The sequence below is a fragment of the Acromyrmex echinatior genome, chromosome 15, assembly GCF_024713525.1.
Source record: "Acromyrmex echinatior isolate Ae372 chromosome 15, ASM2471352v2, whole genome shotgun sequence".
Classification (NCBI taxonomy): Eukaryota; Metazoa; Arthropoda; class Insecta; order Hymenoptera; family Formicidae; genus Acromyrmex; species Acromyrmex echinatior.
In genome coordinates this window covers 2,162,491-2,189,569 of record NC_141866.1, presented here as the reverse complement: position 1 = coordinate 2,189,569, position 27,079 = coordinate 2,162,491, and the positions used below count along the sequence as shown (strand labels likewise).

Genomic DNA, 27,079 nt, shown 5'->3' with positions numbered 1-27,079 from the left:
TTATGGACGCGCATCAATCCTTTTATCCCTCCCTTCTTCTCGAGAAACTGACGTGATCGTCGGCTCTTCCTGCCTTCTCACCGACACGAGCCACCCTCGTTTCTGGTGATGGTTAACGGTAACGACTTCGGCGAAACGTCCCTCATTGCTATCACGCTCGCTTTTCCCTGCGGGACAAAGATCTGCAGCTGCAGTTTACCGACCCACTTTTAAGATCATATCTGGTATCCGAGAGCCTCACCTTTTTTCTGGCCACCACCAACTTTTCGTCCTTCCTTAATTGTTCTCCTCTTATTTTTTTTTCTACCTGTCCTCTCTCTCGACCACCATGATAGTCCATGTTCCTATATTTTTTTTTAGTCGTAAACCTTTTAGTGTTATCGATAAATATTTATGTTTCCTGAGATTTTTGAGTACATAATTGAAGCATTCCATGTCGACTTTCAAAGTTCATCGATAATGAAGAGGAAACAAGGGTTTTTTGTCTTTGTTGTCGGATTACCTGAATTATCTAGAGTGAGTTATTTTGTGTTGTTACTTGTAACTAATAATAAAGCTCAAAGAATTGAAATTTTTAAGAACAAAAACATTAATTGATCTACCGATTTTATAATGTTTTATGTATAATAGAATAAGTTTGAAATAATTAATAGAAACAAAATAAATTCTGAGTGAAAACACAGTCCGTTTTATTACTGTAATCGCATGTTTTTATGGAAATTATGACCCATTGGTTCTTCATGTACATTCACTTAAATTTATTTACGTATAAAATATGATCCTGGCTGCATATATGTCCCTTTTTATTGGGCATAAAGATTTATTATTTTTTTTATGCTTAAATATATCATTATCCCTTTTATTTTCTCGATGAGAAGAGTCATGTGAGTTTTGCGCAATTGGATTCTTGATAGCGGTGTATTAGCGTCGTAAAACCATCATGTAACGTTTAAATACCGGCGGTATTTACACACTCGTTAGTGCACTATTAGCAGCATTAGAACAGTATTAAGAATATAGGTCTCCTCGTTTTTAGTGTCAGTTCGCACGATCCGCTGCCATCCGCGGATGAATGTTCTACTTACGTCGAGCTCGACTTCTCGACTTTCTACGAGTTCGTCGTCCCTTTAAAGTTCCGAAATTCGATCATTCGTGATTATTGCTATCGATATGTAAATTTTACATACAAGGAAATAGGTCACTATTAATTAATGTAATACAAGTTTCTCGTACATTTTGCGTTTTCGATAATAAGGTATTTATAATCTAGATCTTGTATGAACACAAACATAATTATTAACTTAAAAGGAAAGAAAATATAAACACACTATCAAACTCAATCTTGAAATGATATAGAATACATAGTCCAATTGTATGTGTATGTCCTCATACACTTAAATAAAATATATAATAATATAAAAAAACTGCTTAAAAATTGAAATCATACTCCCAGTTATTTATAATAATATTGACCATCAAAAAGTCCAAACTGATATATGGAGAATTTTTAAAAGCATGTTTCTTAATTTTTAGCATAACAAATTGGACTCACTGAAGACATTCAATGATCTCGCTCACGCATATAAAATTCACGTATCAACAGCATTCTAAGATTCACTATTTCAGTACGATTTATCACGTTTGATATAATATAAATTAATATAAATTAATAAAAAGTGATATATAGAAATTTCTCTTTTAAATGATAAAAAATATTATTTATATGTATACATATTTATAATCAGTGACATGTCGCTTCCTTGTTTTAATTTATCCTCAGATTACATAGAAACATAATAACAAATCAACTATCCTCAAAGATTAGATATTTACCGGAGGAACACGGTTCTGTCGAATTAAGTGTCTAAATACCAATAGTTTTAGCTACATATGTACTGTCCTCGTGGTGATCATCGTTGTCGAAGGTATCGCGGCCGACGACGTACTAACGTTAACTATTACATTTATCTAAACTTTATGGCTCGTGACTAAGCATCAGAATGAAGCTTCGGCATTTTGTAGGCTTAATCGAATTCACCATGGTAGGGAAAAGTGGTTTCTCGAAGTTATAGCAGTTAGATATTTCTATAATATAATTCACGTTTGTTCGGCGCTGTTTCCGGGTGTCGTGTAAGCATTTTCTCTCATTTCGCGAGGAAAGAAGTTTTATGTCGCGATAGTAACACGCGGAGCCGACGACGATCAACGTCGAATTGCGTGCACCTCGGTAAAAATGTCATTCGTGTGGCCGCCCCAGGACACGAAATTATCGCTGTTGCACTATCAAGCACACGTTGTGCCGGAATATTCCTCCAGCGTCAATCGCGACTCGACAGTCAGTCGTGACGCGGCCTCTCTGTTCGACAACCTTTGCCCACCCAGGACGCGAACGTGGTTTCAGACTCCTCTGCAGCGCAGCACGATGCGCACGTACGATGTAGAGTCCTTAGAAGTAAGAGTCTGGCCAATCATCTAGTTTGATTAAAAATGGCGTACGTATATGGATGTGCACATTACACATACACGTGCATTTATACGTGCACTTACACAATTGTATGAGGTGTTCATATATTTGTTTTTTAATTTTTTTACAGTGTTTAATCATCATCTGATTGATTCCGTTATTTTTTATCAAGCCAATAAAAAAGGACAAAATTGGCTAGATTCACATTTCTAGGTACTTTACACACGACGAACTCGCGATATCGAATGCGATGCCGATTCCACTGGGAATCTAGATCGATAGTGCTAAACGCGAAAGGTTTTTTCTGGGAGGACACAGTTGATTCTTGAAAATTTTTTTCCATTAGCTACATGAAAGAATGATTTTGCTGAAATATCTAAACATTTAGGTAGATTTAAAAATAATTTTGTTGGACCATCGAAATAATTATGTAGGAAACTCGAGCATGATGAGTAATGCTGTAAAAAGTTTTGACATTTCAGCAGTTTACATAATTATTTTGATGGTCTAACAAAATTATTTTCAAATCTGTATCTAGCTAAATTTTTAAATACTTTAAAATCGTTTTCTTTTGTATTATAATATTGCATCTATATACTCAGTTAACATTTCAATTTATTTTAAATGCCAATGTATGTTTTATTTACAATAATTTTCGGATTATAAGTAGAAATTTATAAAGTTCAAGGATTTGAATTAAAAGTCGAAAATCATACAGAGCTATTACGGACTGCTAAATGCATTCATCAACGGTAAATTCTTTCGAAAAATACAATAATTCTTATAAAAGCTTTTATTTATAATAATACACTGAGAAAAAAATGCTATTGATTCAGTTAAATAAAATAATTACAAATTATTATTTCAATAATCAAGGCCTTTTTGTCAATAAAAATATATATGAATTAATTACTTATGTCAGTGACAGCCCGTAATTTTAATTAAATCAATAACATTTGTTTCTCAGTGTATTAATGTATAACATTAAATCGCGATGGGGACACACAACAATTAAAAAATAAAAGCGATCAAGTTTCGATCTTTAATGCTGAAATAATTCCGTGTGAAGGAATTGTTTCAGTTCTAAATGAGCTTTATATTTATTTCAATCATTAGTTCAATGCCATATATTAAAATACTTGATGTATTAGCGCTCGCTATTAAACCGTCGAATTGTCATTTAGAAAGTAGAAATTAATGGTAAATTAATTCCTCTCAATTCAATTAGTAAAGGCCACCAATTCATCTCAATAATCTTGGATATGCAATCATAATTAAAGTCCTTGAGCTGTTTCACGCGTCACCAGTGACATTGACTTCCGCTAGCTTGGAAGCACCATCCAACGCTATTACGAAAGGAAACGTGCACCCGCTCGGCTTCTTGCAACGGGATCTTCTCGGTCAGCGACAAATCTTATATCGCAGCATCCTTTCATTAGCTCTCTCGACGTGTGGGACGTGTAATTTAGGCGAAGCACTAACTGTCAAGCGCGCTAACGGCGATCAGTGTCGACACAGCCTTTTCAGGATCCATCTTATCGATCTCATTCTTGTTCTTGCCGTGGAATCGCATAATCGCATCGCACAGGAGGAACGAGAAACGTTGTAACGCGTGCTCGCTAACGCCTATATCCATCATATGTCAAAAGCCGTGGCGATTATACCACGCGCTGATGAATCCGACGCCCCGAGCGAGGCGAGACGTGGGCGTCGCAATCGTGAGCTGTCGCGTGACGTTAACTCGGCGAAATCAAAGTGATTTACTTATCAACAAGATCGCTGATTCTAGGGAACGAACGACCGCTGTGATCTGACTGTTCCGCACCGTTAAATCCGCGGGTACGTGCCATTACGGTTACATGGAAACGGCCGGTTCGATAATAGACGCGCGATGATTACGATGAGGAAGGGTGGTTCGATCCCGTCCTCTTATCTATCATCGTGCGGTAAAACGGAGAATACGCGCGAATAACTGAGCCACATCCGGGAGAATACACGCGTGGTAAACACTAACGATAACTGGTTAAGAAATAATATCAAACAATTTATTTTCATCGAAGTAAAAATGTAAAAAAAAATTTTTTTATAAAGTGCACACACAAATCGACTTAAGTCCTTGCCTAATATTTATTTCTGTTCGTTTAATATTTCTTTCATAAGAAAAAAAATTAAAAAATAGCTTGAAATAATCAGTAGATATAACTGTTGTGTGTTTCGCGGGTTTTCTCCATGTCTAGATCCATTCTTGGAATGCCAACGTTTCGTGAACCTTGCAGTCCATCAGGGCGAGGAGCAGCCTGATACTGTACAGTAGATAAATTAAAACAATCAGTCATTACCAAAAATCAATCATAAAGATTAATATATTGAATTTTCGTAGTCAACACGATAGGACACAGTTTGTTGAAGATTTATCATTCCTAATATTTCACTGAACTGAAATCCGGAAATATGATCTTTCGCGGTTCGAAGGTTACCTTCGCCGTGACTTCATAATGGACGTGTAACGATAGGAAGTCAGAACCGGCGATTTGATTTTATCTTATGCGCTATCACTCCCACAGGTCGTTCCCGCTCCATCGACTCGTGGCTGACTGTATGATTTGCACTATCGAATTTTACGGGGAGTAGCAACGTGCAACGCAGTCGAAAGTCTCAGTCGCGCAGTTGCAATTTGAGAAGGTTGTCACGAAACGTTGCATAGGCGTCCCCTTAACCGCTCTCTCTCTCTCTCGCCGATAATGTATGATCGAGGAGTTTGGTGTATCGCGACAGAGAAGTTAAGGAGCAGCCTGCAACCGGAAGTACAAGCACGGGGAACAGAAATGTACGTCGTGCTCGACGCGTAGCCTGTCGCGCTGATGACGATTTAGGATAGACCGCAAGATATAAGTGGTGCATACAAAGCTCAGTATTGTGCCCTAAACACTGCACCACTGTATTGTGCAGAGGAACGTGATTACAGTATACGCGAGAAGGACGAGAGAGGAGTGTGAGTGCCATGAGAGCCGCGTGAGAAACGCTGCATGCTTAATGTCAACCACCCACGTGTCATAACTTAATGCTATTTACGATATCTGATACAACTGGGTACGTTTAGCCGTCTGAAATTGCGCTTACGCGCATTTTTAGCTACTGTTTATGAAGACGCGATCTTTTATCGTATTATAGTTCTTATAGGTATTGGCCAGATACATACAATCATTTATTACAGCGACAATGTTGCCCTTTGACACTATAACGAGTCACTTAAAATGTATAAGTTTTCTTAGTGCAATAGTACAAAGGTAGTACAAAAGTATTCACATCAGTGGTAGCGATATAATGCTCATTTCCATGAGAATACGATTGAAAATTGATTGCTTTGATATTAACCTTTTATTACTGTTTACAAGAAAAGAACAGTTTTGAAGTATGTCTAAAAATTTAATTTGGATATGGATTTAAAAATAATTTTGTTGGACTATAAAAAAAATGCTTATATAACAATTATTATATAGAATTGGTTGCTGGAATATCAAAATTTATTATAGTGACAATGTTGCTCTTTGACACTATAACAAGTCTTTTAAAATGTTTGTCAGTATTGCTTTTCATGCTTAAGTTTCCTATATAATTATTTTGATAATTGAGATATAAGGTATAATGTTATCAGAAACATAATTTAATATAGAATTAATAGTTTTTAAAATTATTATTCGTGTTTACAAGATATAACACAAATCAAACTCTCGACAATGTCAAATCGAGAGTACACCAGCTGTGATTTCTGTGATTTAAGCGCTCCGTCTTAAACTTAATCCATTGAGCGCGAATGGTGATCGTGAGAAACGATATGTCGATTAAAATACATAACGAGGCATGTCTTGCTGGCGCTGCACGTGTACGTCGTTTTATAAAAGCGTCACTGCAACGAATGACACGTTTCATTTGCGGCATGATGATGGGAAGGAGAAATCGTAGCACAATACATGTGAGGATATCTTGCAATACGTGTGCGACGAGCAGTAATTCACGTGTGCACAGGGAATTTCTCGTCGGAAGCAATAATATTTGCTTAGGAAATTCGACGTTTGTAAATATGGATCGATGCACTTGTGTACGATGGAGTTTCGATAAGCACTCGAAAACACCGCCGAGTGCAGGCTGTCCGGCTAATGTACGAAATGATGGACACGTATAACGGTTATTTTTAGATGTAATGATAATGTTACGTAGAGCTAACTTCCAATTATATTGTTATATAAGTGAAAATTCATGTTCCTATTTTTTGAAAATATTTATTTAATAATATCATTGGAAAGTTATTCAAGAGTAAAGATATAATAATGACGATTTTATTCTGATAAACACGGAAAGAACGGTTTTTTTTACTGAAATATCTAAAAATTTAGCTAGTCCAATAAAATTATTATATTTAGTTAAATTTTTAGATGTTTCCAAAAATTATTCTTTCCATAATGTTTGTATAATTCAGCAAGAAATAATTCCATTACACTTTCTACGCTTGTAAATTAATATTTGATTTCTATTTTTAATTTTTCAGCTCCGACTGCACAAAAGATGGCTTCACTATTTTCATACGCGGCGATTCTAAAGAGAGTCTGGAGTTTATAGACGAAGTAGTGGTCCTGTTGCAGGTAAGAATAATTTCGCGGGCGAATGAAAATTTTATTGTGAAACCGTCATGGAAATCACGCGCAATTCTTGCCTTTATAGGGCAGAGTCAACGTGGTTCAGACTCTCGTGCTTCGAAATGCCGCAACAACGGATGGCCTGATTGAATCTCTCTTACCTCTCAGTAAGGTCCAGGTGAGTTTAATATCAAAGAACAATTAAACCCTCGAACGGCATTGAACGCACCTTCCCGCAGGCAAGAAAGTAATCACTTTCAATCGCTTGTCGTTTTTGTCTTCCTATGTTCATTGTACGTTGTACTGATCCAGTTTCCACGGTGTATTATATTTGGCTTCTTAAGCGTCCGCACGTGCGTTTCGTATCGGAATTGTGTCGCTTGGTGTATTATAGCTTCACGGTTTCCATTGTGACATTTCTCTCCTTTGTCGAGACGAAACGAATATTGCTACAAAAAGCTAAAGCTTAGTATTTGCGACAAACGTACTTTACAGTCCCATAAGTATGATCATTGAATGCTATCGGGACATAATTAGCCATAAATGTTCCCTTTCAGACCGTCATCGTGAATGATGCCATTCTCGCAAAGTATATTCCCAGACGAGAAGAAAATCACGACCAGATGCAATGGATCGCTTTTTATAAGGTAATTATATCTTCACAGTGAATACTTAAATCGCATCGATATTGCATCAATTTAATTGAAATAACGAACATTAAAGAGAACATAAAATGTTCTCATAAAATAATTTATACACTATTACATAATAATATTAGGTGTTGGAATTAATTCGTAGCGTTTTACAAGTGATGGGAAGTACTTTCATTAATGTATTTTTTAATGCTCATGTGAAATAAATAACATTCTTTCATTAAAAAACGCTACGAATTAATTCCAACACCTAATATATTATATAATATATTATATAATATAGTATATACATTATATTATATAATAATGTATTATATAATAATAATAGTTTATATATTATGTAAAATAAGCGAAAGCCATGCTTGCAAATGTAAATAAACAATTCGATAGTGTAAATCTCGCGACAAATTGTTATCGCAATTTGTCGTTCAATGTCAATCAACGGTAAGCCGCTTCGATCAGCTCAACATCATGATGATGATTCGGCAAATTTAATGAAATAAATAGCTGGAAGTCGCTCGAACGAAATAATGGTATCGATCTGCTTATTTCAGTCTTTCGCAATGAATGTCGATTTATTGCTCGATAGTGGTACTGACTAGTATTATTAATTAATCAGTACTTCACATTATCGTGTTTACATTCTAATTATTACAATTTTTTAATCATTTTCTTGAAACAAAATTATATCTTGTATATATTTTTCTTTTCTTTACTTATTCTTTGGGATTTAATTTTCTTAAAGACATTTAAATTGTTTTAAATCGAGTTTAATGAAGATGTTATTATATCTTTTACGAAAGCTAATAAAATTTAATGCTACTTTAATTTTTAATCATGAGTTATTAATTTTATGTTCGTTAATAAAAAAAGTTAATAAAAAGTTGAGGAAGATTGGTGAAATCGGGTAATAATCAATTATTAATCGAAAGTTGTGATGAGAAAAAGAAATTAAAAATATATTTGACGAGAATGCGGGGTAATTATCTTCTGTAATTAATAATTCTGCATCGTCCGAATTTATTCTACAGTTGTCGAGCCGTCCTACAATACTACCATGATAGAAATTTAGCCATTGATTATCTCCGGAGATAATGGATTTATACTTGGAGATCGATTATTATGAGATTGATTAATCTGCTGGACAATTTCACAAAATTAAGATATCGGTTGGATTTGTAATTATAACCTGTATAATAATTGAATACTTTACATAATATTACATACTTTACACACACACACACACACACAAAATTTTTCTTTTTTTATTTACGATAAATATGAAAGGTAGTACTGATAATCTAATTTTTACGTTTCTGTAATCTTGACTTTATATCAGTTAAAATTAATATATCTTGTCACAAAGATACGTCTAGAACTTGATATATAAATGCAGTATTAAATTAATTGTGTCGGAAATCGATATCAATCGCTATTCCGAACATGCGCCATATTCATCGCGAGTTGATCTAATGCGATTGGTATTTGTGTGCACGTGATTGGAGCGATTCGAACGGGCACTTGGAGCTAAGAAATTATCGAGATAATAGTTCGACGTATTTGTTCTACGTGCAACAGATATGCGTCATTCATTACGTACTTCTTTAAACAATGTATTCCCCGTAAGGTTTGCAATGATTGATCGATTACGGTTCATTGAATCGCGCAATCGCCGTATTAGACATGTCTACTTCTACGTCGCTGGCATTCCTCCTGGATACCGGTTGCCGATGAAGGACATTTCACTAGATCGCGAGAAGTAGATAGACATCATTTCGCCATGATCGGTATTTTGATTTCCCGTAGGAATACGACAGCCTCATGACGGAGTGGCAATCGGCTGGTCGCAGATTAGCCCTCGAAATGTCGGACCTGAAGGAATGTACAAGCCTGTCTGGCACTTTGACGCCTCTCGGTCGGCTCCTCACGGACCCCACATTGAGAAGAACGTCTAGAGATGCCGAAGAGGCCATCGCCGCACTCGAGGAACGTGCGGTCCCCCTTCTATACATTGAGCACGTTAGGTAGAATTTTTTATTTTTACATTGATCGCGCAAGAAAGGATCTGTTTCTTTTAGATTTCACAGATAAAACTTTTTTTGTCACACTTATGTTTTTGTTAAAAAATGATTTCTTGATTACTCGCATAACATAATTTTCTATAAACAAAATATTGATGTTTCAATTTTTTTCTTTTTTAACCGTGTTGATTCTAATTAATAATTAGTATAACATTGTTATACTAATGTTACTTTGTAACATCGACCTATTATCTATTCATTATGCAAATGATTTCTTCTTTTGATTAAGGAGGCATTAAATTTGAAAAGCTGTTTAGATTGATTGAGAGTGCAGATTACATTGAGCTTTCTTTGATTCCTGTATATTTATGAAACATGTATCAACGAAGGACATTTTAATGCGAAGATAACGAAACACGTTAGTCGATGAAACATTTAATTCCGATTTGCATCTTGACCTTCGTTCGTGGTTAGGGTTCGATCGTTTGTACATGAAGAGACGGCCACGCGGATTCCTAACGGTGCGTCATGATCACGGTTCCTTTTTATCTTTCTAGATTGTCGGTGAAACGAGCCCGAAGACTGGTGGAGGAGGTGGGTAAGACTGCCACCAGGCTGGAGTCATCGTTCGAGTCGCGACGCGCGACTATCCGCAATCTCGCGGTTCTGCGGAGCATCGAGGATCAAGCACACGAGGTAAGTTTTACGTAAATTAATATGTCGTCCGTGAAGTCTTGTAAATCTTCCTCACTCGCAAACTGGCTAATCCGTACCGAAACGCTAGCCTATCTGATTAACATTAGCCTCGATGTTGCTATCATGGGAGTCAGAAAAGATTATAGACCGATCGTGTCATATATCCGATGCAATAACGGCATATTTGTTTTAACGGAATAGATGTGTGAGAGAGGAAGATATCATAAGATTAAGATTTTCAAATACGGGATATTTATACATGTAATAATTACACGGAAAGGTTTTGCTGAAGTATCGAAAAATTTAACTATATAGGAATATAAAAATAATTTTGTTGGATGATCAAAATAATTAGGTAGAACACTCAAACTGGTTACTAGAATGTTAAATGCTTTTGCAGCATTGCTCATTATACTTGAGATTCTTACGTAATTATTTTGATCCAACAAAATCGTTTTCGGATTTGTATCTAGCTAAATTTTTAAATACTTCAGCAAGATCGTTCTTTCTGTGTATCTAGTGAAAAAAAAATTAATTGCTCTACTTTTATAATTCAAATGTATTTGTCCACATATAATAAAGAATAGCATTGAAAGAATTTAGATTAGCACGTCAATTATGAGCGTTGTTTATACGTTGATGCAGCCTTGAACTAGAAGATTATCGATTGCTACGTGGTTTGTTATTCCGCGTGCGTATGAAAGTCTTCCATACATGGCCGCTCTCCTAACTCGTTTCTCGACGATTACACCGAAGTTATTGCACGCAATGCTTATACTGTCTTGTATACACGGACTATCCTCCCTTTGAGCCGCGTATGGCCACTCTTTCGTGCACGACTTGCATTGAATTCAGCCAGTCAGCCTCCCTCAGTCGACAATGGAAGACGCACAAAGGGCTCCCTATCTTCACTTCCACGAACGAACTTTCGCTTCGAAAATCTCAGTGCTGTATACCTAGCCGTCGAACGATCTCTCGTGTTGACATTCGATCTCTCATCGATCTTTTGCGGAGCGTTAGTCTCGCCAACGAACATCGCCGATTTGTTATTCCTTGGTCCTTCGCAAATACGATGCAGCTTTGTCAGTGCTATTGAGAGAATCCAGCTCTTTCATTATCGAGAATAGCTTGATTTTACGCGATATTTATTTATAATTTATTATTTATCTAGAAAAATAATTTCCTTTAATATCTATCATTATTTGCGTATACATGTCTTATTATCAACAAAGATAGATTCTTAATTGCGTTTGAATTTTATTTTTTTCTGACAAAAGATTTAAGGACTAAACTTAGTTAAACGAAAACATTTAATATAAAATTACACTTGATGATTTCTTCAGCAATTTCAGCTGAGTAGTTGTTCGATCGCTGATTCCAAGAAATGCCTAAAGCAAACACGCATGTTAACGCGTTTTCCTCGTATTAGATGCCACGAAGATCGGCGAACGCGCGCAATCATCTGCCTCCCCGACGCATTACACTCACTATTTCCATAATGACGACCGAGTCTGGGGACGTGATTGGCGTTACCAACGCGTCCGAGTATAATCGATAATACGATGGCAGGATCGCGCGAATCGATAAACGGTCTAGAATGGAGAATGGTCGAGGAACGATGTATTGTTCGACATCTTTATTACAAACTTTCAAATTTCCAATTTTTCTCAATACAGTATGTTGGTAGAAAAGTGATATTTATAACATACATTTCACACAATATGCATTTCTCTTAAAATGTCTATTTTTTTCTTTTTATTTCTTGTAATACATGTGTTTTTATGCATTTATGTGGATTATACATTTCTTTCTGGATAAATCTTGAATTATTGAAAATTATCTCGTGAAACATATTGACGATCTTTCTTTAATAATTATATATGATAACGTTAGAAATTTTTGTTCATTTTTACATGCAAGATGCATGCATGATTTTCCGTGGGTTTGCATTGCACTAAATGAACCGTCATCTAATCATGATTTTATGCACATGTATGCAGTTTCTCTTCTTCTTAACGAGCCCTCTAGGGTGAAACAAAATCGAGGTTGCCACGAATTCACATCTTTCGTGCACAAGCGAATCGGAAATTACCGTGGCGGATCGCATAAATGCCACCCTTCCCTTGATCGCTTTATAATTATTAATTATCCATCACGGGAACGTAAAGCATGGCCCGCCCTTTGGTTCCCTTTGGGAACCCGAGTGTGAATGAATGACCTGGGCGGTTCACGATACTCGGGTCTATAATTTTCACCATTTTTTCATATTCCTCCGTCATCAAGACGTCCAAAACTATCAACATGGGGAACAACATTCGTCGAAATTACAAGATCAGATTAGTGCTAAAGAGAAAAGAGATTGCTCATAAATATAGTCTTTACTTCCACTTTGCGTTCCCAGTTTTTAATTTAAAAAATTCGAAACGTCCAAAGACACACACCTTTGCGGATATTTAATAAACTGTCTAATTGATTCAGTGCACAATTGTCACTGAAAGAGCAGCAATGTTATTTTTCTTCTCAGAATTGAATAAATACATCCATGATTCTTGAATTATGTTGGTGATTAAAAAAAATTGAAGTTATAAAAGAAGAATTATAGGAGACATTAATTCGAACGTAGGTCGAATTAATGTTCTTTTAATCTCTTCTTTTCGGAATTATCAAGTTCCGCATTTTTTTCAGGTCGCCGAATTATCTCTTGATAATATATTCTTTAACACTCGTTAAAAGCCACCGCAAAGAGAAAAAAAAAGGAAGAAACGGCGCGAGTGCGAAATTGACCGAAATGTCGTACGTGTATCAAGTATAAGTGCGTGCGTGTACCGCTCAATCTCGTGGGCTCGATTCTTTTTCTTCTGCTGAGTTGTTAAGCCCGGTCGGCGCGCGGCTTCCTACACGCACAAAGCATTCCTCGATAATTAGATACAAGATGCGTGCTGCCCGTGTACGCGACTGCGTGAAGTCGTATACACCCGACATAACCGAGACGAGTTGACGACGGCGTTAATACAGCAGCCGTCGGACTTTCACTTTGACGAAGTCGCTACTTAACGTCATGATTGTAATTTTGATCAATCGATAACGTCTTCCCTCGATGATTTTTGGTCGTAAAAGGAAACGCGTTTCCAAGTTGTCTGCATGTCTTGGTCCACTGGAAAACAGGCGTGGAATTGAAATATCTCAACGTCGAATTCTCGTGGTGTATACCGTTGTGAAATGCCGATCGAGAAGTACCGGCTTACTAATCAATACGTCCTAAGTGCATTCTTTCGCATCGAAAACTATAAAGGGGGCTTTGCAATTAATCCGTGACGTGAACGCTTCCTTATTGCTGTGGTTAATCGACGCCGCGCGACGTACTCGCGTGGAGACCGGCGGCTCCAGGGCGTCCTATCGCGATTATTCATCCCCAGCGTGGTACTTATTATCTTATTAACCACGCGATGATGCGATCGGGAATGCGTAGTAATGGGTAGTTTAACGCTTCGTCTGGATCGATCCATCTATCATCGGCAAGTGGTAATAAAGAAGACCGAGTAGCATCGCGCAGGCGATAACACGAGACAACATTATCGAACTGATTAATTATTAATCGAAACAATTTCCTCGTAAGCGCGACGTTAATATGCTTGTGGTTTAAAGTACGTTAGTATCTCGAGTGGTATATCTAAAACGCTTGAATAAAGAAGTCAGAATCAATTAAGAATTCGACAATATAACGTTCCTATCTGATGTAACTAAATATTTAGATGCATTTCGGTTTTCTCAGATAGTATAATTTGAATAATTAATATCAAAACTTTATGTAACAAAATAATTTAGGCTGAATCTAATGCCAATTGTGTATTAAAGACTTCGTGTACATTTCGAGAAAATTTGTAATAGAAAAATATTATATATAAAATTATTAAATATATAATTTATACTTTTCTTTGCGCGTCTGCCGAACGTATTATATTTATGTTGCTGGTGACATCTCTGCATTTAATTGTTTTACCAAATAAACTGAACGCACGCGATCAAACGATTTTAAGCTGAACGATCTCTACGGTAGATCGAAAGTGCCATGCTACGTACGGTGGCGTACAACGAGGAAGGACAACGTGTCCTGGCAAAGAAGTGGGTCAGCCCTAACAATTGTTTAATTGTTCGATCGAAGCACTTCGATCAGCCGTACCTCGCTTTCACGTACGGATGGTCACGATCGTACGAAAGAGAGACCAAGAAATATATTCAGAATTGCCTCATCAGCATTGCTAAATGAGAATATTTTATTTCGTAAGCTCTTGCGAGACTTTGAACAAGTCTCGTATTGTTGCTTAATAGATGAGTATGTTATAAAAATCTAAATAAAGTACGACAATGGTCTGATATGACTGTTACACGTATGAGTTACAATACCTATTTTCTCTCTCTTTTTTTTCTTTTCGTCTCCAAGTCATAGAATGATATTGACTGTTCTAATTTCAAATGATCCATACACGCGCAAATCTGTTCTCTTCGAGAACATAAAAGTATACGTATTATTCTTCCTCGTTCTACAACATTAATCCGTGACGGTCAGTAGATTATCTCGAGCGAGTGGCAGTGCCTTTTGATCGCCATAAAATCGGCGTGCTTTGTTGTCGGAGGAGAATGACAGAAAAAACATGGACGACAATAATAATAACGGCGAGTGCCCGAAGCGAAGATCTCGTTGTCCATTCCGTTATTCTACTTTAATTACCTGTGAGGCTTATGCGAACTTCTTCATCCTTTTTCCATTTTAATCACCAATGTAGAACTGGCCTGATTGATAGGTTTTTTTTAAATGAAATAAAAAGGAACAAAAAATAAACAAGTAAAAGTAAATTTAATTGGTTTTTCTCACATCTACAGCTATTGCTGCACAAATAACATTTATTGCGAACCTGTGCCTGAAGAGAAAACGTTGATAAAATTTTTTGATAGATATGAAAACACAGAAAATTTATATTCGGTACACAGTAAGAAGATGACATTGCATTTTTATGTTAGGCTAAGACAAAATATTTATCAAAAATATTGCTGGTGCACGTAATTAAGTTTCTTTGTTGTGCGATTGTCATCGTTTAGTTAAAGTCGAGCTTCAAAAGAGGATCCGAAAGAAAACCAGTCCGACATTTCTCATCAATCGTTCACGCCGCCGCGTGAGCGTCGGCGCTCTCTGTTCACAGTCTTTGACCGACCGCCGTATTTGGTTCACGGAAATAGCGCACATCGTCTCTCAGCGACGGTGGGAGATGAGAATCTGAACAGGGAAAAAGGAGCGCTCTCAAGAGGGCTCGGAGCGGCGCGTCGATCGGGTACGAATTAATTGCCGTAACACCGGTTCCTCCCTCTCGAGAGCGAAGGCCGCGTACGAATTATTATACGTGTGTGGGAAAGTGGGCTGAATCGTTCATCAATATCAAACCAGCCTTCTCCTGCGAGATTTTTGACACGGTCCCGATAGCAGTCTTTCCTTCCCCCGGAGATCGGAATCTTTATATAGAAATCAATAAAATTCGTAAAATTCAAACTCGGAAGATTTTCAAACTATTTTAAGTATAAAAGATGAGACTTGATGAGAAAATGAAGCGGTGAGATTTGGAATTTCTTTTAATTCTATATTTTTCTCTCTCTTCAAGTCCAATTAACAGTATGTCTAGCCGAAGCATGGCACAGTTGTCATATCTTTTCAATGCCGAAAAAGCACTTTAGCTTATCGCCAAAACCTGGCAAGCGAAAATCGGTTTTGCTCATTATCATCGTAATGGCATCATAATTTCCATTTATCTATTATAAAGAACGTGGAATTCAATGATAGCAGTACTGTCATACTGTTATAAAATCTAGAAGGAAATTCACTCATTTTTTAAATTCATTTTAAACTCATTTCTTAATATATTTTTATTGTTTAATGAGAAAATATTGGTTTTCCTTAAAAATAAACTTTATGTTATATAAAACTATAAAGATAATTAAGACATTTTGTGACAGTTTCTATAAATTAATTGCAATATATAAACAAACAATAGGAGGAAATAAAAAATATCTTCGGTACTTAGACTTGAAATATTGCAAACAAAATTATTATATGTAGAACTAAATTATTTCTCGTTACCGTTCCATAGAAAGTAATCGTGAATTATTCGTCTTGCACGCGCGTGGTTGTAGTTTCATATTTTCCACGGAGTTAAAATATTTATCTCGTATCATATGACCTTCGTGTTAAGGTGTGTCCACCAACGTGAGAAATTTCCGATACAATATATAAACGCGCGGTCGACCGTGACGTTTTATTGAAAATATTTCTATGTTAAGTTTTACACCGGTACATTTGTGGCACGAGCTATTCTGTGTTGAGGAAAATACACGCGGTTTACTATTATAAGCATAATTTGTATAAATATAAAAGCTACCTAATATAATATTACTAGAGAAAACAAGCATAATTTGTATAAATAAAGCTACTTAATCAAATTATCAAAGAAAAGAAGAAATGAGAGATGTAAAATAATATTTCTTCCATGAAGATTTTGCTAATCTTTCGCATCTTTCCGTTTATAAAATTTCTACTTTGCATTGTATTTTTTTGTTATATTTCACTCTATACTTTTGGAATAACTTTCTACTTTATTTTAACAATAGAAACTGCCTGTCCACATTTAATTGTCTATTAAGTAGATCGTACACCATAGAAGGTAGCAAATGATCAGAAAGACTTGAACAAAGATTTATTATCGATGTCAGACTAATGCACGCGAGTATTAGAAGTAAAACGAGCTTTCTGAAAGAACGAACTTTCATTTATCCTCCCTCTTCGTGTAACGTTTGTCTTCCTAGGCTATTATGCGTTTCTTCAACGCAATTCACGTTTTTCGTTAATGTTACCGTAATACATAGAAGACTTTCCAGATTTAAGATTGGTACGAATCGAAGAGAGAAAGAGAAAAAAATCATGTTCTGAAGATCAAACGATAGATCTCGCCAATTCCGTATCTTCTCCTTCCGTTTGACTCGTTTGTTTCCGTGGACGTGAACCGACTTTTACACCCAATTACGTGCGACGAATTGAAACCGCGTCACGTTTTACATTTACCCGCACTTTCCACTAACTATCGGTCTGTCCGAGACGGCGGCTGATATTAGAGGGCTCTTCGGACTGACGATTACATCGCATTAAAGTCTCTTTGCTCGAGATTCGAGATGGTGAGTTTGAGAGATGAGTCTCTCCACGGCAAATTTCTGCTTTTCATTTTTCTTCCATATCGTTTCTACCTTCTTCACGTGTCCAAGAAAATAAAAAACTGATTTTCCTTCAGACTCAACATCCTAACTTTCAAAAAAATCGATCTACCATAGATTATATTATGTAATTTCATTTTTTTAAAAGATTACATATGCCTTTTAAATGCACAATTTAGATCTGATACATAATTTGAATAGGACAGATAAACATTAAGCATTAATTTATATTATGAAATTTACTTATTTTTTAATTCTATATACTATGGAATACTAGAAATTTTTATTTAATCTTTCTCTCTTTGAGGAAACGCAATTTTACTTCATGCTCCAATTTCTTTTTTGTTTTTTTAAAGATGCAAGATTTTTATATTTCTGTTACATTTCTAATGATTTATTATTATTCCTTATATGTTTATTGCATCTTTTGGAAGAGTTTTTTTTTACATGTACCAGCGCAAGAGATAATGGTAGTCGCGCTCTCGTCATGCATGGTCCAGCGATTTCCGTAGAATGAATCTTAATAAGGAAGTGCTGACAGAGAGAGAGAGGGGAGAGAGAGAGAGAGAATTCTCGAAATGATGCGCGAGAGCGTGTAAAGCGGACTTTCACGATGTGATCAAGGGACTGAGTAAATAACAGCGAATAAAGCGCACGCCCGAGCGTAATGATCGCATCGTACGTTTCGCAACGTTCCGGCCACACTGTATTTTGCATAATACGCTAATCTCCCGTATTTTTCTTCGTAAACGTTAAAAGCGCCGACTTTCTTCCTCTCACATGTATTCTAGCTGTCTGTGGAACTTCCGCCTGAAAACTGTATCGACATTTGTGGATTCACATTCGTCGCCTTATACGGAATTTTCATCTTGGACTCGACTTTCCTTTCTGCTCGATCTCTTTATACAAAAAAAGAACAGCCGCTACAACAGTGAAGTAATTTGATTCGCTCGTGTAATTTCCGTTGAAAAAATATCCAATTACCACGCTGAAAGGCAGTAAAGGAGCGACATTCATGTTTAATAAAAACTTGGCCTGCGAATAAGGCTTTCAGAAAATATTTCTTATTCAAAATTGACAATGTTAACTATATTAAAAGACGCTGGATATTGAAACATTTTTTTTTCCTATTATAAGAAGATACTTCTAAAAAGAATTTAATCAAGAGGAAGATACTTTTTGATTAAATATGTATTAAATACAAATTCAAGAAATTATATATATATAAAAAATCGAGCTTGCTGAGAGAAATGAGTTTGTTATTAGAATAAAAAGTGATTAGAATAATAAATGTGATAACTCGGTAGGAAAATGGATCGATTAGTTATTATCGAATCATTTTTCATTCGTCAATGTAACAAATAATATTAGGTGTTGGAATTAATTCGTAGCGTTTTTTAATGAAAGAATGTTATTTATTTCACATGAGCATTAAAAAATACATTAATGAAAGTACTTCCCATCACTTGTAAAACGCTACGAATTAATTCCAACACCTAATATATAATTTACAATTACTTGCTAAATCGTTGTTTATACTTTTTGCAAATAATCAATATTGCTAGCAATTAAAAATCTATCTAGCAGATACAGATTGCTCCTATTATTAATAATTGATTGGAATAGTAGACTAACATCAGTCTCCATGACAGAAGAATCTTGGACAACAAATCAAAAGTAACAAATAATAGTATTCGTTTTTGATACCGACATTTATTGTCACTACATCTATAAATCATTTATTACAGATATTGGTAGCTTTATTAAATTAACAAAATTTTTTTTCTCTGTGTATTATTATTTTATTTTGAAATAAATATAGTATGTATATTAATATTATATATATTAATATATAAATATAAAATTAAGATTCACTATTAATATAAAGTTTCTTGAATAATAATTTCGAAATCTTATAAACTGCGAGAGTATTGATGATGAATATCGATTCATTGGAAATCTAGTCGTCAATATATGATGTATGCTCTGCATTAGAAAACTGTTAGTACCTAGATTGGCGATAAATATTGGTCATCCGAGAACTCATTAGAGTGCACCATGTTGAAGGCCACGTTCTGTAATGATAGGAAGTACGCCGATTTCGCGGACTATTACAGGCATCGTTAGCGCGAACGGCCCGTTTCACGGTCAGACGCCCGTGTCCATGATAATAAGCGTTCGCATCGAATTGGCGATGTCTACTCCATTCGAACTGGGTGAGCCATGCCTTCTTGAGTGGATAGTGGTCGACCGCGATTGATACGATCAACCGAATGACGCGAATGACGCGAATGACGCGATTACAAGTCGATAATTGGGTACCGTTAATTGGTTCGTTCTAATTTCTGAAAGGAGAATAATGACATTTTTATTTAACATTGCGTCGCTCATAATCATATGCGAAGATATCGATCTATCTTCTGTCAAAGCATTAGACGAGAGGAAGATTATTGCTGCTTAGAAGATGAATGGAAGATCGGACGAAAATAAAGGCGAACGAGTTTTACCGCGATGAAAGCGATCTTTGAGAAAAATCTTAAAAGCGTGTCAGTTACAGAAGATTTATGCGAGTTCGATCGTCAATCTAGTTATAACTTTCGAGATTTCTCTAGTTAGACATGGTTAATGAAAAATAATACTTGTTTCTTCTACTATACGGAGCTATGAAGTACATTCGGAAAAGTATTTCGTAACCTCTTCATATCTTTTAAAAATGAGATTCATAGACAAAAACCCTGGAAGGTGAAATAAGTTTCTTTTTTTATAAATATGTCTATTAAAATAAGAGTTTTGAGTAGCTACAGAAAGAACAATTTTGAATTATTAAAATCTCTAAAAATTTAACTAAATGTAGATCTGAAAATAATTTTGTTGGACTATAAAAACAGTTATGTAGAGCATTCGAATATGATGAGTAATATTGTAAAAAATTTTGACATTCTAGCAACCAACTCACTATTTTGATGGTTTAACCAAATTATTTTCAGATCTAGCTAATTTTTAATTACTTTAGCAGAACTATTCTTCCCTTATAGAAAAGAGATAATTTTTAACATTATAATTGGCAACTTTATTCTTTTAAATTATCATAGATTCTTTACATCCATTTAACAGAGTAATTACCAGATTAACTTTTTAGAATGATCCGTTCCGCTATAAATTGCAAATCGATATTGCGAAACGTACTTCGATTGCATGCAAACTTCCACTTGGGCAAACGAAAGCGAGCTTCAACTCGTAAAGTTTCACTGTAATCTTCCCGAACGGTTGCCGGTGCAAGAAAGTGAGTTTACGGACTCGGGCTCGTGGAGGAGCGGAAGGCTCCTCGCGTTGCCCTCGGTGCCACGGCGATGACTCACGAAGACGCGGACTCGATCTCGCGCGAGGGCAAAAGTCTCTGAAGGCGGCTTCTTTCCATCAGATAAAGAGATGCGCCGGGCACGGCCAACGAAGGCGAACGCTTTTCCCGCTCGGGAAGGTCTCGTTGTGGGCGCCCGCTCTACACCGTTTCTTGGCGCATATCAACGCGTAAGACAGTCCGAGCGCATACCTCTTACAATCGCCTGCCGCTTATCTACCTATTGTGCGTGTACAGTCGCGTTGCTTCGTTGCTAAGCGTCGTGTTGCAACGCCTGCGATTTCGTTGTCCTGCGAGTAGTCGCTATCTCCGCTATCGTTTCACGGCTGGAACGATAGGCCGAAACTCGAACTTTCGCGATACAGTTCTTCTGCCATAGATTACACATACAGACACATATTGATATTGCAGATATTCGAAAATACAGCGAAGTAAGAAATATACCTTGAAACAAATTTTTTCCAAGATGAGACTATTAGCTATTTAGATGCAATCATAATGAAAGTATTTAGTTATTTAATTAGCCGATTATTTTGTATAATATATAACGATAATAGGAAGAAAGATTTTTTTTTAATAAGTTTTTTAATAACAAGTACATTTACTAATGTACTTGACGTGAGTATTCTCACATTTTGTTTTTGATAAACGATATAATACAATAAATATGAAAAGGAATAATTTATCTTTGACAATAATTTTTGAAATATAAAGAGGATTATATATCTTATTAAAACTTTCTCGAAATATATATCATTATAAAGATGATCATGATTTAAATCTTGGATGACAAAAAATACTTTCAAACACGATGGCATTTATAATTGCGCGAACCTCACGTATTTTTTCTTCTTAAGAGACGTGCGGGTTTTCGTGCGTTCTTAATGACTTTCGTGAAAAATGCGATCATTAAGAAGCCGACAGCGAGTACATTGTGCTTCGCGGCGGGTCGCGAAGCACGCCACTCGCGGTGTGCGCCACCGCAGGATGCATCTAGCCAGGACTCGTGTAAGGCTGATACCATTGTTGTACCGAAGCGCATGCAAATGAGCACGCGGTCGACCTCTTTGGCGTGTCATAACGCCTTATAGGTATAAAGACCGTGTTTCCTGCCACAGTGGCGACGAGCCGGTCGTCGTTGTCGGCGTTCTTCTTTCTTTCCCTTTTCTGTTCCTCTTGCACCGCGAAAAACGTGCGTTTTATCATTTCCACGAAAGACTCTGCAAAGGACAAAATATCCACGGGTCATTGAGTCTGAGGATCCTATTTCATCCGGTTGGCTTACTTGTACTCTTTCCGTGATCTTTGTCTCTTTTTTTAGAAGTAAATATGAAAGAAGCGGCGGGTCTCATTTTACTCCGCCAATCGTTCCGCATGTACTCTTCCGCATTATGTCACTCTTGATTAACAGCGTGAGTTTTGAAAAATCGCTTTCTCCTTTCTCTATTTGCGCGAGATACACGCGGTGTGACGCGAATCACAGTGCTAAAAGCATTTTATGACTCTTCCGTCAACAATCGAAACCTTTTTGATTGTCGAAAGCAGATGATTTATTTCGAGAATTACACAATTATTTATATATTTTATTTTGCATGTTGTTCGACGGTGTAATTAATAATATACAGCATTTAACTTCCCACTGAAATTTCCGGATTAAAGTCGATGAAAATGTATTTTATATACTTGAATTAAATTATGTGGAGAGTAAACGCAGATTGGATTACCGTCGTTAATTGTAGGCAATGCGTAGGCAAGTTAGTGTTAGAGGTCAAATTGTTTATTAGCGATCACTTTGACATCGAAATGAGGAGAAGTTATGGACTGCTCTTGCTCTCCACGATTATTTTATTTACCACATCGTAATTTCCACTCCTTTAATATACACCTCTCAGCGTAGAATATAGAACTTTCTCATGAATGCCTTTTCATGGAAGCACGAAATAACGAATATCTCATCTTATACTTTGTACGTGCCCTTTTGGTTCCTTAATCGGACGTGAGAAACTGGTTCCAAGAATTTTCTTCACTTCTGTTTTTCCTGTTTTTTTACATCACCCTTCCTGCATTAAATTACGCGTAAATAATAATGTAGTGAGCTGTACTTAAAATTCACGCGATGATACGCAGTTATTACCTTTCACTTAGTATTCATCATCTTTAGTGATGATAAAACTGTTTAGCTAAAATTGTTTTCTTCCTCATGTATCGTATATTTATAAAGGAGGATATCTATTTTTCAGTCACTTGCTACTTTTAATATTGGTAATAATTTATCATAAGTTCTTGTGCACTTAACTGTATGATAAATCATCATCTATACAGATGATATAAGATTGTAGCAGCTTGATATTAAGTTTCAATTAATCCCCGCGATTAAAAGACTTATATTATACTTTTAAACTATATAAGTCTGACACTTCATACTTGCATCAACGAAAATCATTTTTGGAAAATTAATGGAAGCGTACTGCTGTCACAATATATTTATTTATTGTTTATCAATTTTTGAACTCAGTAAATTTAATTTTTAGTGAATTTATTTTTTGATGTACATTTGTTTACTTTTACCGATGTATCACGCTTTTGACGGTAATTGTTATATGTAATTAACATTTCTGATTAAATTCGACGATTAAATTTGCTCTGATCCAAGCTATGTAATTCTATAAAAAATTCTGGCGATATCTCTCTTTGATTCTCTTGAAAAGGAGATACCCTTCTTTCACGAGATGCCACTCGTGCCAAAACTGCACCAACACACTTACATGTCAGTATACGAAGGAAAACGGTAGAATTGCGTGACTGGTGGGTATCGGGTAACAGAACCGGCGCCATTAGACTTACTAGTCGTTTACTGGTATTATCCCTCGCGTTTGCGTCAAGAGGTCGTGGAACCAAGTTCCGGACCTCTTCGTGGCATCGCGGGGTGCCGGAAGGGACGCCTGGAACGATATCGAGTGTCCGACTCGTGCAATTAGAACGAAACGGAAGGTTAATGGGATTAACGTGCCACGCTCTCGGCAGTTCAAATAATAGCGATTTCGCGGGAATGAACTTCTTAAAAGGATCACCATGGATTACAATCGATTTACTCGGGCTTTTCCCTCTAAATGTAATTGCTCGGGAACTAATAATTTTATCGAACTAATGTACTACTGACAAGGGGCAGACTAATAAATATTTGAATTCTCTTTTCTATTATTAGTCCCACAATACATTTTAATTAACAATACATATAAATCTATTATCATAAATCTAATAAATAAAATCTGTTGATATTAAATTAAATTGATATTAAATTAAATTGAAATAAATTAAGTTGATATTAAATTAAAGTGAAATATAACAATTATTATATATGTATATTTATATATGTATATTTATTATATATAGATCGTTCAGTAGTACCAAAAGTCATATACCAAAAATAATAATATATTTCTTGATAAGCTTATAATTAAATATAATTGAATATATTGAAAATAAATATACTCTTTTATGTCGAATAATAAGACTTGAAAGAAATAAATTAATATAAGTAAAAAAATGCAAGCTGCACAATATGTGTCTTACATTGCATTTTTTATTTATTTTGAAAGAAATATTATGTTAGATATATTACACAAAGAGCATTGCATTTGTAATTACGGTAAAAATTGTTCGCGAGATTTGACCATTTCATATGAACGATCGGCGTATTCTGCTTCTTCTTTTTTGTTACAACGTAATTGTTGACTGACGAGAAGGTACCATAATAACGGAGCCGCGTCGCTTGTAAAACTCGTGCCATTCCAACACGAAATAGCCGCCTAAACGCGGCGATTATCGCGCGGCACGAGATGTAATTCGCCAATTATTGCTAATTGAATCGAGTAAAGAGCTCGCGAGCGCACTCGGCGTTTAATTGCATCGACGGGGCGCGGCGGACATGTTCGCGTGAATTCCCACGTTATTGGATCGCGTCGACCTTGAGAGAGTTTATCTTCCACCCCATAATCCGCCTTCGGCACCGCTAATACGCTGTGACTGATTTAAGGTACGTTTATCATAAACTCGGCGGAAAGACAGAGCCGGTTCGAACGGAACGGGAGGGCAGGAGGAGACTATTATGGAGGAGTTATGAGTGTAGATTATGGTCGGAGGGAGGACGAAGAGGATGCGACCGTTAGAAGAGATTGAGAGGTTCTATCGTTGAAGAGGAAGCTAGAGCAGGGACGAAGGAACAAGGGAGAGAAGGGAGAGAGAAAGAGAGAAGATAACGTAATCGTTCATTAATTATGATAATCGTAATGCCTTAGGTCCGAGTACAGCCTCTCTTGGGCATGCGCGTCTTTGAACGTGGCATCGAAATGCGCGTGCATCGCGGCTTGTATCGGTAATTAACTTGGTAATTAGGCGTAAAGGCGATAAACTACGTGCACGCAGCTCAGCCTACGGTACGGGCCGAGACGGTCGATTCGATTAGCGCCTCTCCTCGGCTCTTCTTATAGAATCTCGTATCGTAACTCCATCGGCTGCTCCATGACAGGCCCATGTATTTACCCGCGCGCGCCGAGCGTTTCAGAATAATAAATCGCACCCTGTATTTTCTAGCGTTCGCGGCCACAGGGGCCTTGACTTTGATACTGGCTGGATAAATATCGCGCCGTCGATTGCTATACGAGGCTCGAATACAGCGCGAGATTGCCGGCTGCGAGGCTATCTCGATTACCGCGAAGTCACCGTTTGCAGATATGCATAAACATAATCTAATAAGATTGATCCTGTGCTCGTTATACTTTTAGCTTTCAACTCTGATATTTGACTTTTGCCACAAGTTATATGCATATTGAGGAAGTGCCTTACGTCTAAATCAGTTTTATCATCAGGAAAAATATTTTATTTTTTTTATCAAAATTTTGCTGTAACAACAAAAATTTGATTGAAATGATTTATATGTAAAAAAACTGTAATTTTATGTGAATTAAATTGTTTAGTTGGTATAAATAAATATTTTTCTATTTACAAAACAGAAAATTATATTTTACAGAAGCAATAAATTTCTGTGTTATATAAACAAAATATTTGGTTGCTATTATAAAAAATGCCTCAATCAAATAGCTGCTGAAGATACTAAATTTTTTTCCTCTTGTAGCACTAATTATGTAGAATGTTTTATAAGATATGTATCATGTAAGAATGTATGTTTTGAAGAAACCAGAATTGGTTGCGGTGTTTTAATAAGATCCAAAAATTAAAAAAGATTAAGACAGAAATGGATGTGTAAGAATGTATTAAATTTTAAAAGTATACTTTGTGATACATATAAATTTTGCTCAAAACAAGATAATTATTTTTTTGAGCAAAATTTTTATGTCTAATCAGAGAAGGCTATACACTTTTAAAATTTAATATATTCTTTAAAAAACTGTATTTTTTCTTAGACATTTTCTTTTTATATACGCTTTCGATCTTTCACGTTTTCCTTGCCTGAGCGATCTATTTCACCTGCAAAAAAAGCGCGTCGAAGGTTCACAGGTCACGACAGGAAGGCGAACGCTTAATCCTGTAGGAAGTGCACGATCCATGGATCACGCTCGCTACCAATGCTTCGTCGTAACATTCGCGGAACGTATCGACTGCATCGCACGTGCATGTGCCTTGTAAATATTTGTATGATGTACGATGTGTCGTGTTCATACAGTTCATACCTTAGTACCATCCTTGCCATGGCACGTATATATACAATCGTGGAAAAATGATTACGCTTCGACGGAATGGTAACAATTTTTAATGTTTCGAAGAATAAATTTACTTTGTTTGAAAAGGTATATGTATCAGAATCTTAAAGAAGAAATAATTGTTAAATGATTTTATTTTTTAAATCCATTTCCTTTTATGTTACATAATTAAGTGTGTAATAATGAATATTTATGATAATGTATAATGATTTAAAAAATATATACGTTAAAGATTTTTTATAACTTGGCTTGAATAATTAAGAAACATCTATATATGAAATA

General features: G+C 36.0%; 1 protein-coding gene across 3 annotated transcripts in view; it reads left to right on the top strand.

Moving 5' to 3' along the window:
• Positions 1-27,079, top strand: part of LOC105151162 (uncharacterized) — a 303,301-nt gene that overhangs the window by 206,786 nt on the left and 69,436 nt on the right. For all 3 annotated transcript variants that reach the window (XM_087413985.1, XM_087413987.1, XM_087413986.1), the window contains 5 exons: positions 7,011-7,104; positions 7,184-7,276; positions 7,656-7,745; positions 9,558-9,775; positions 10,330-10,468. In XM_087413985.1, the coding sequence (XP_087270111.1) occupies positions 7,011-7,104; positions 7,184-7,276; positions 7,656-7,745; positions 9,558-9,775; positions 10,330-10,468 (634 nt within the window). The remainder of the gene's footprint in view (positions 1-7,010; positions 7,105-7,183; positions 7,277-7,655; positions 7,746-9,557; positions 9,776-10,329; positions 10,469-27,079) is intronic.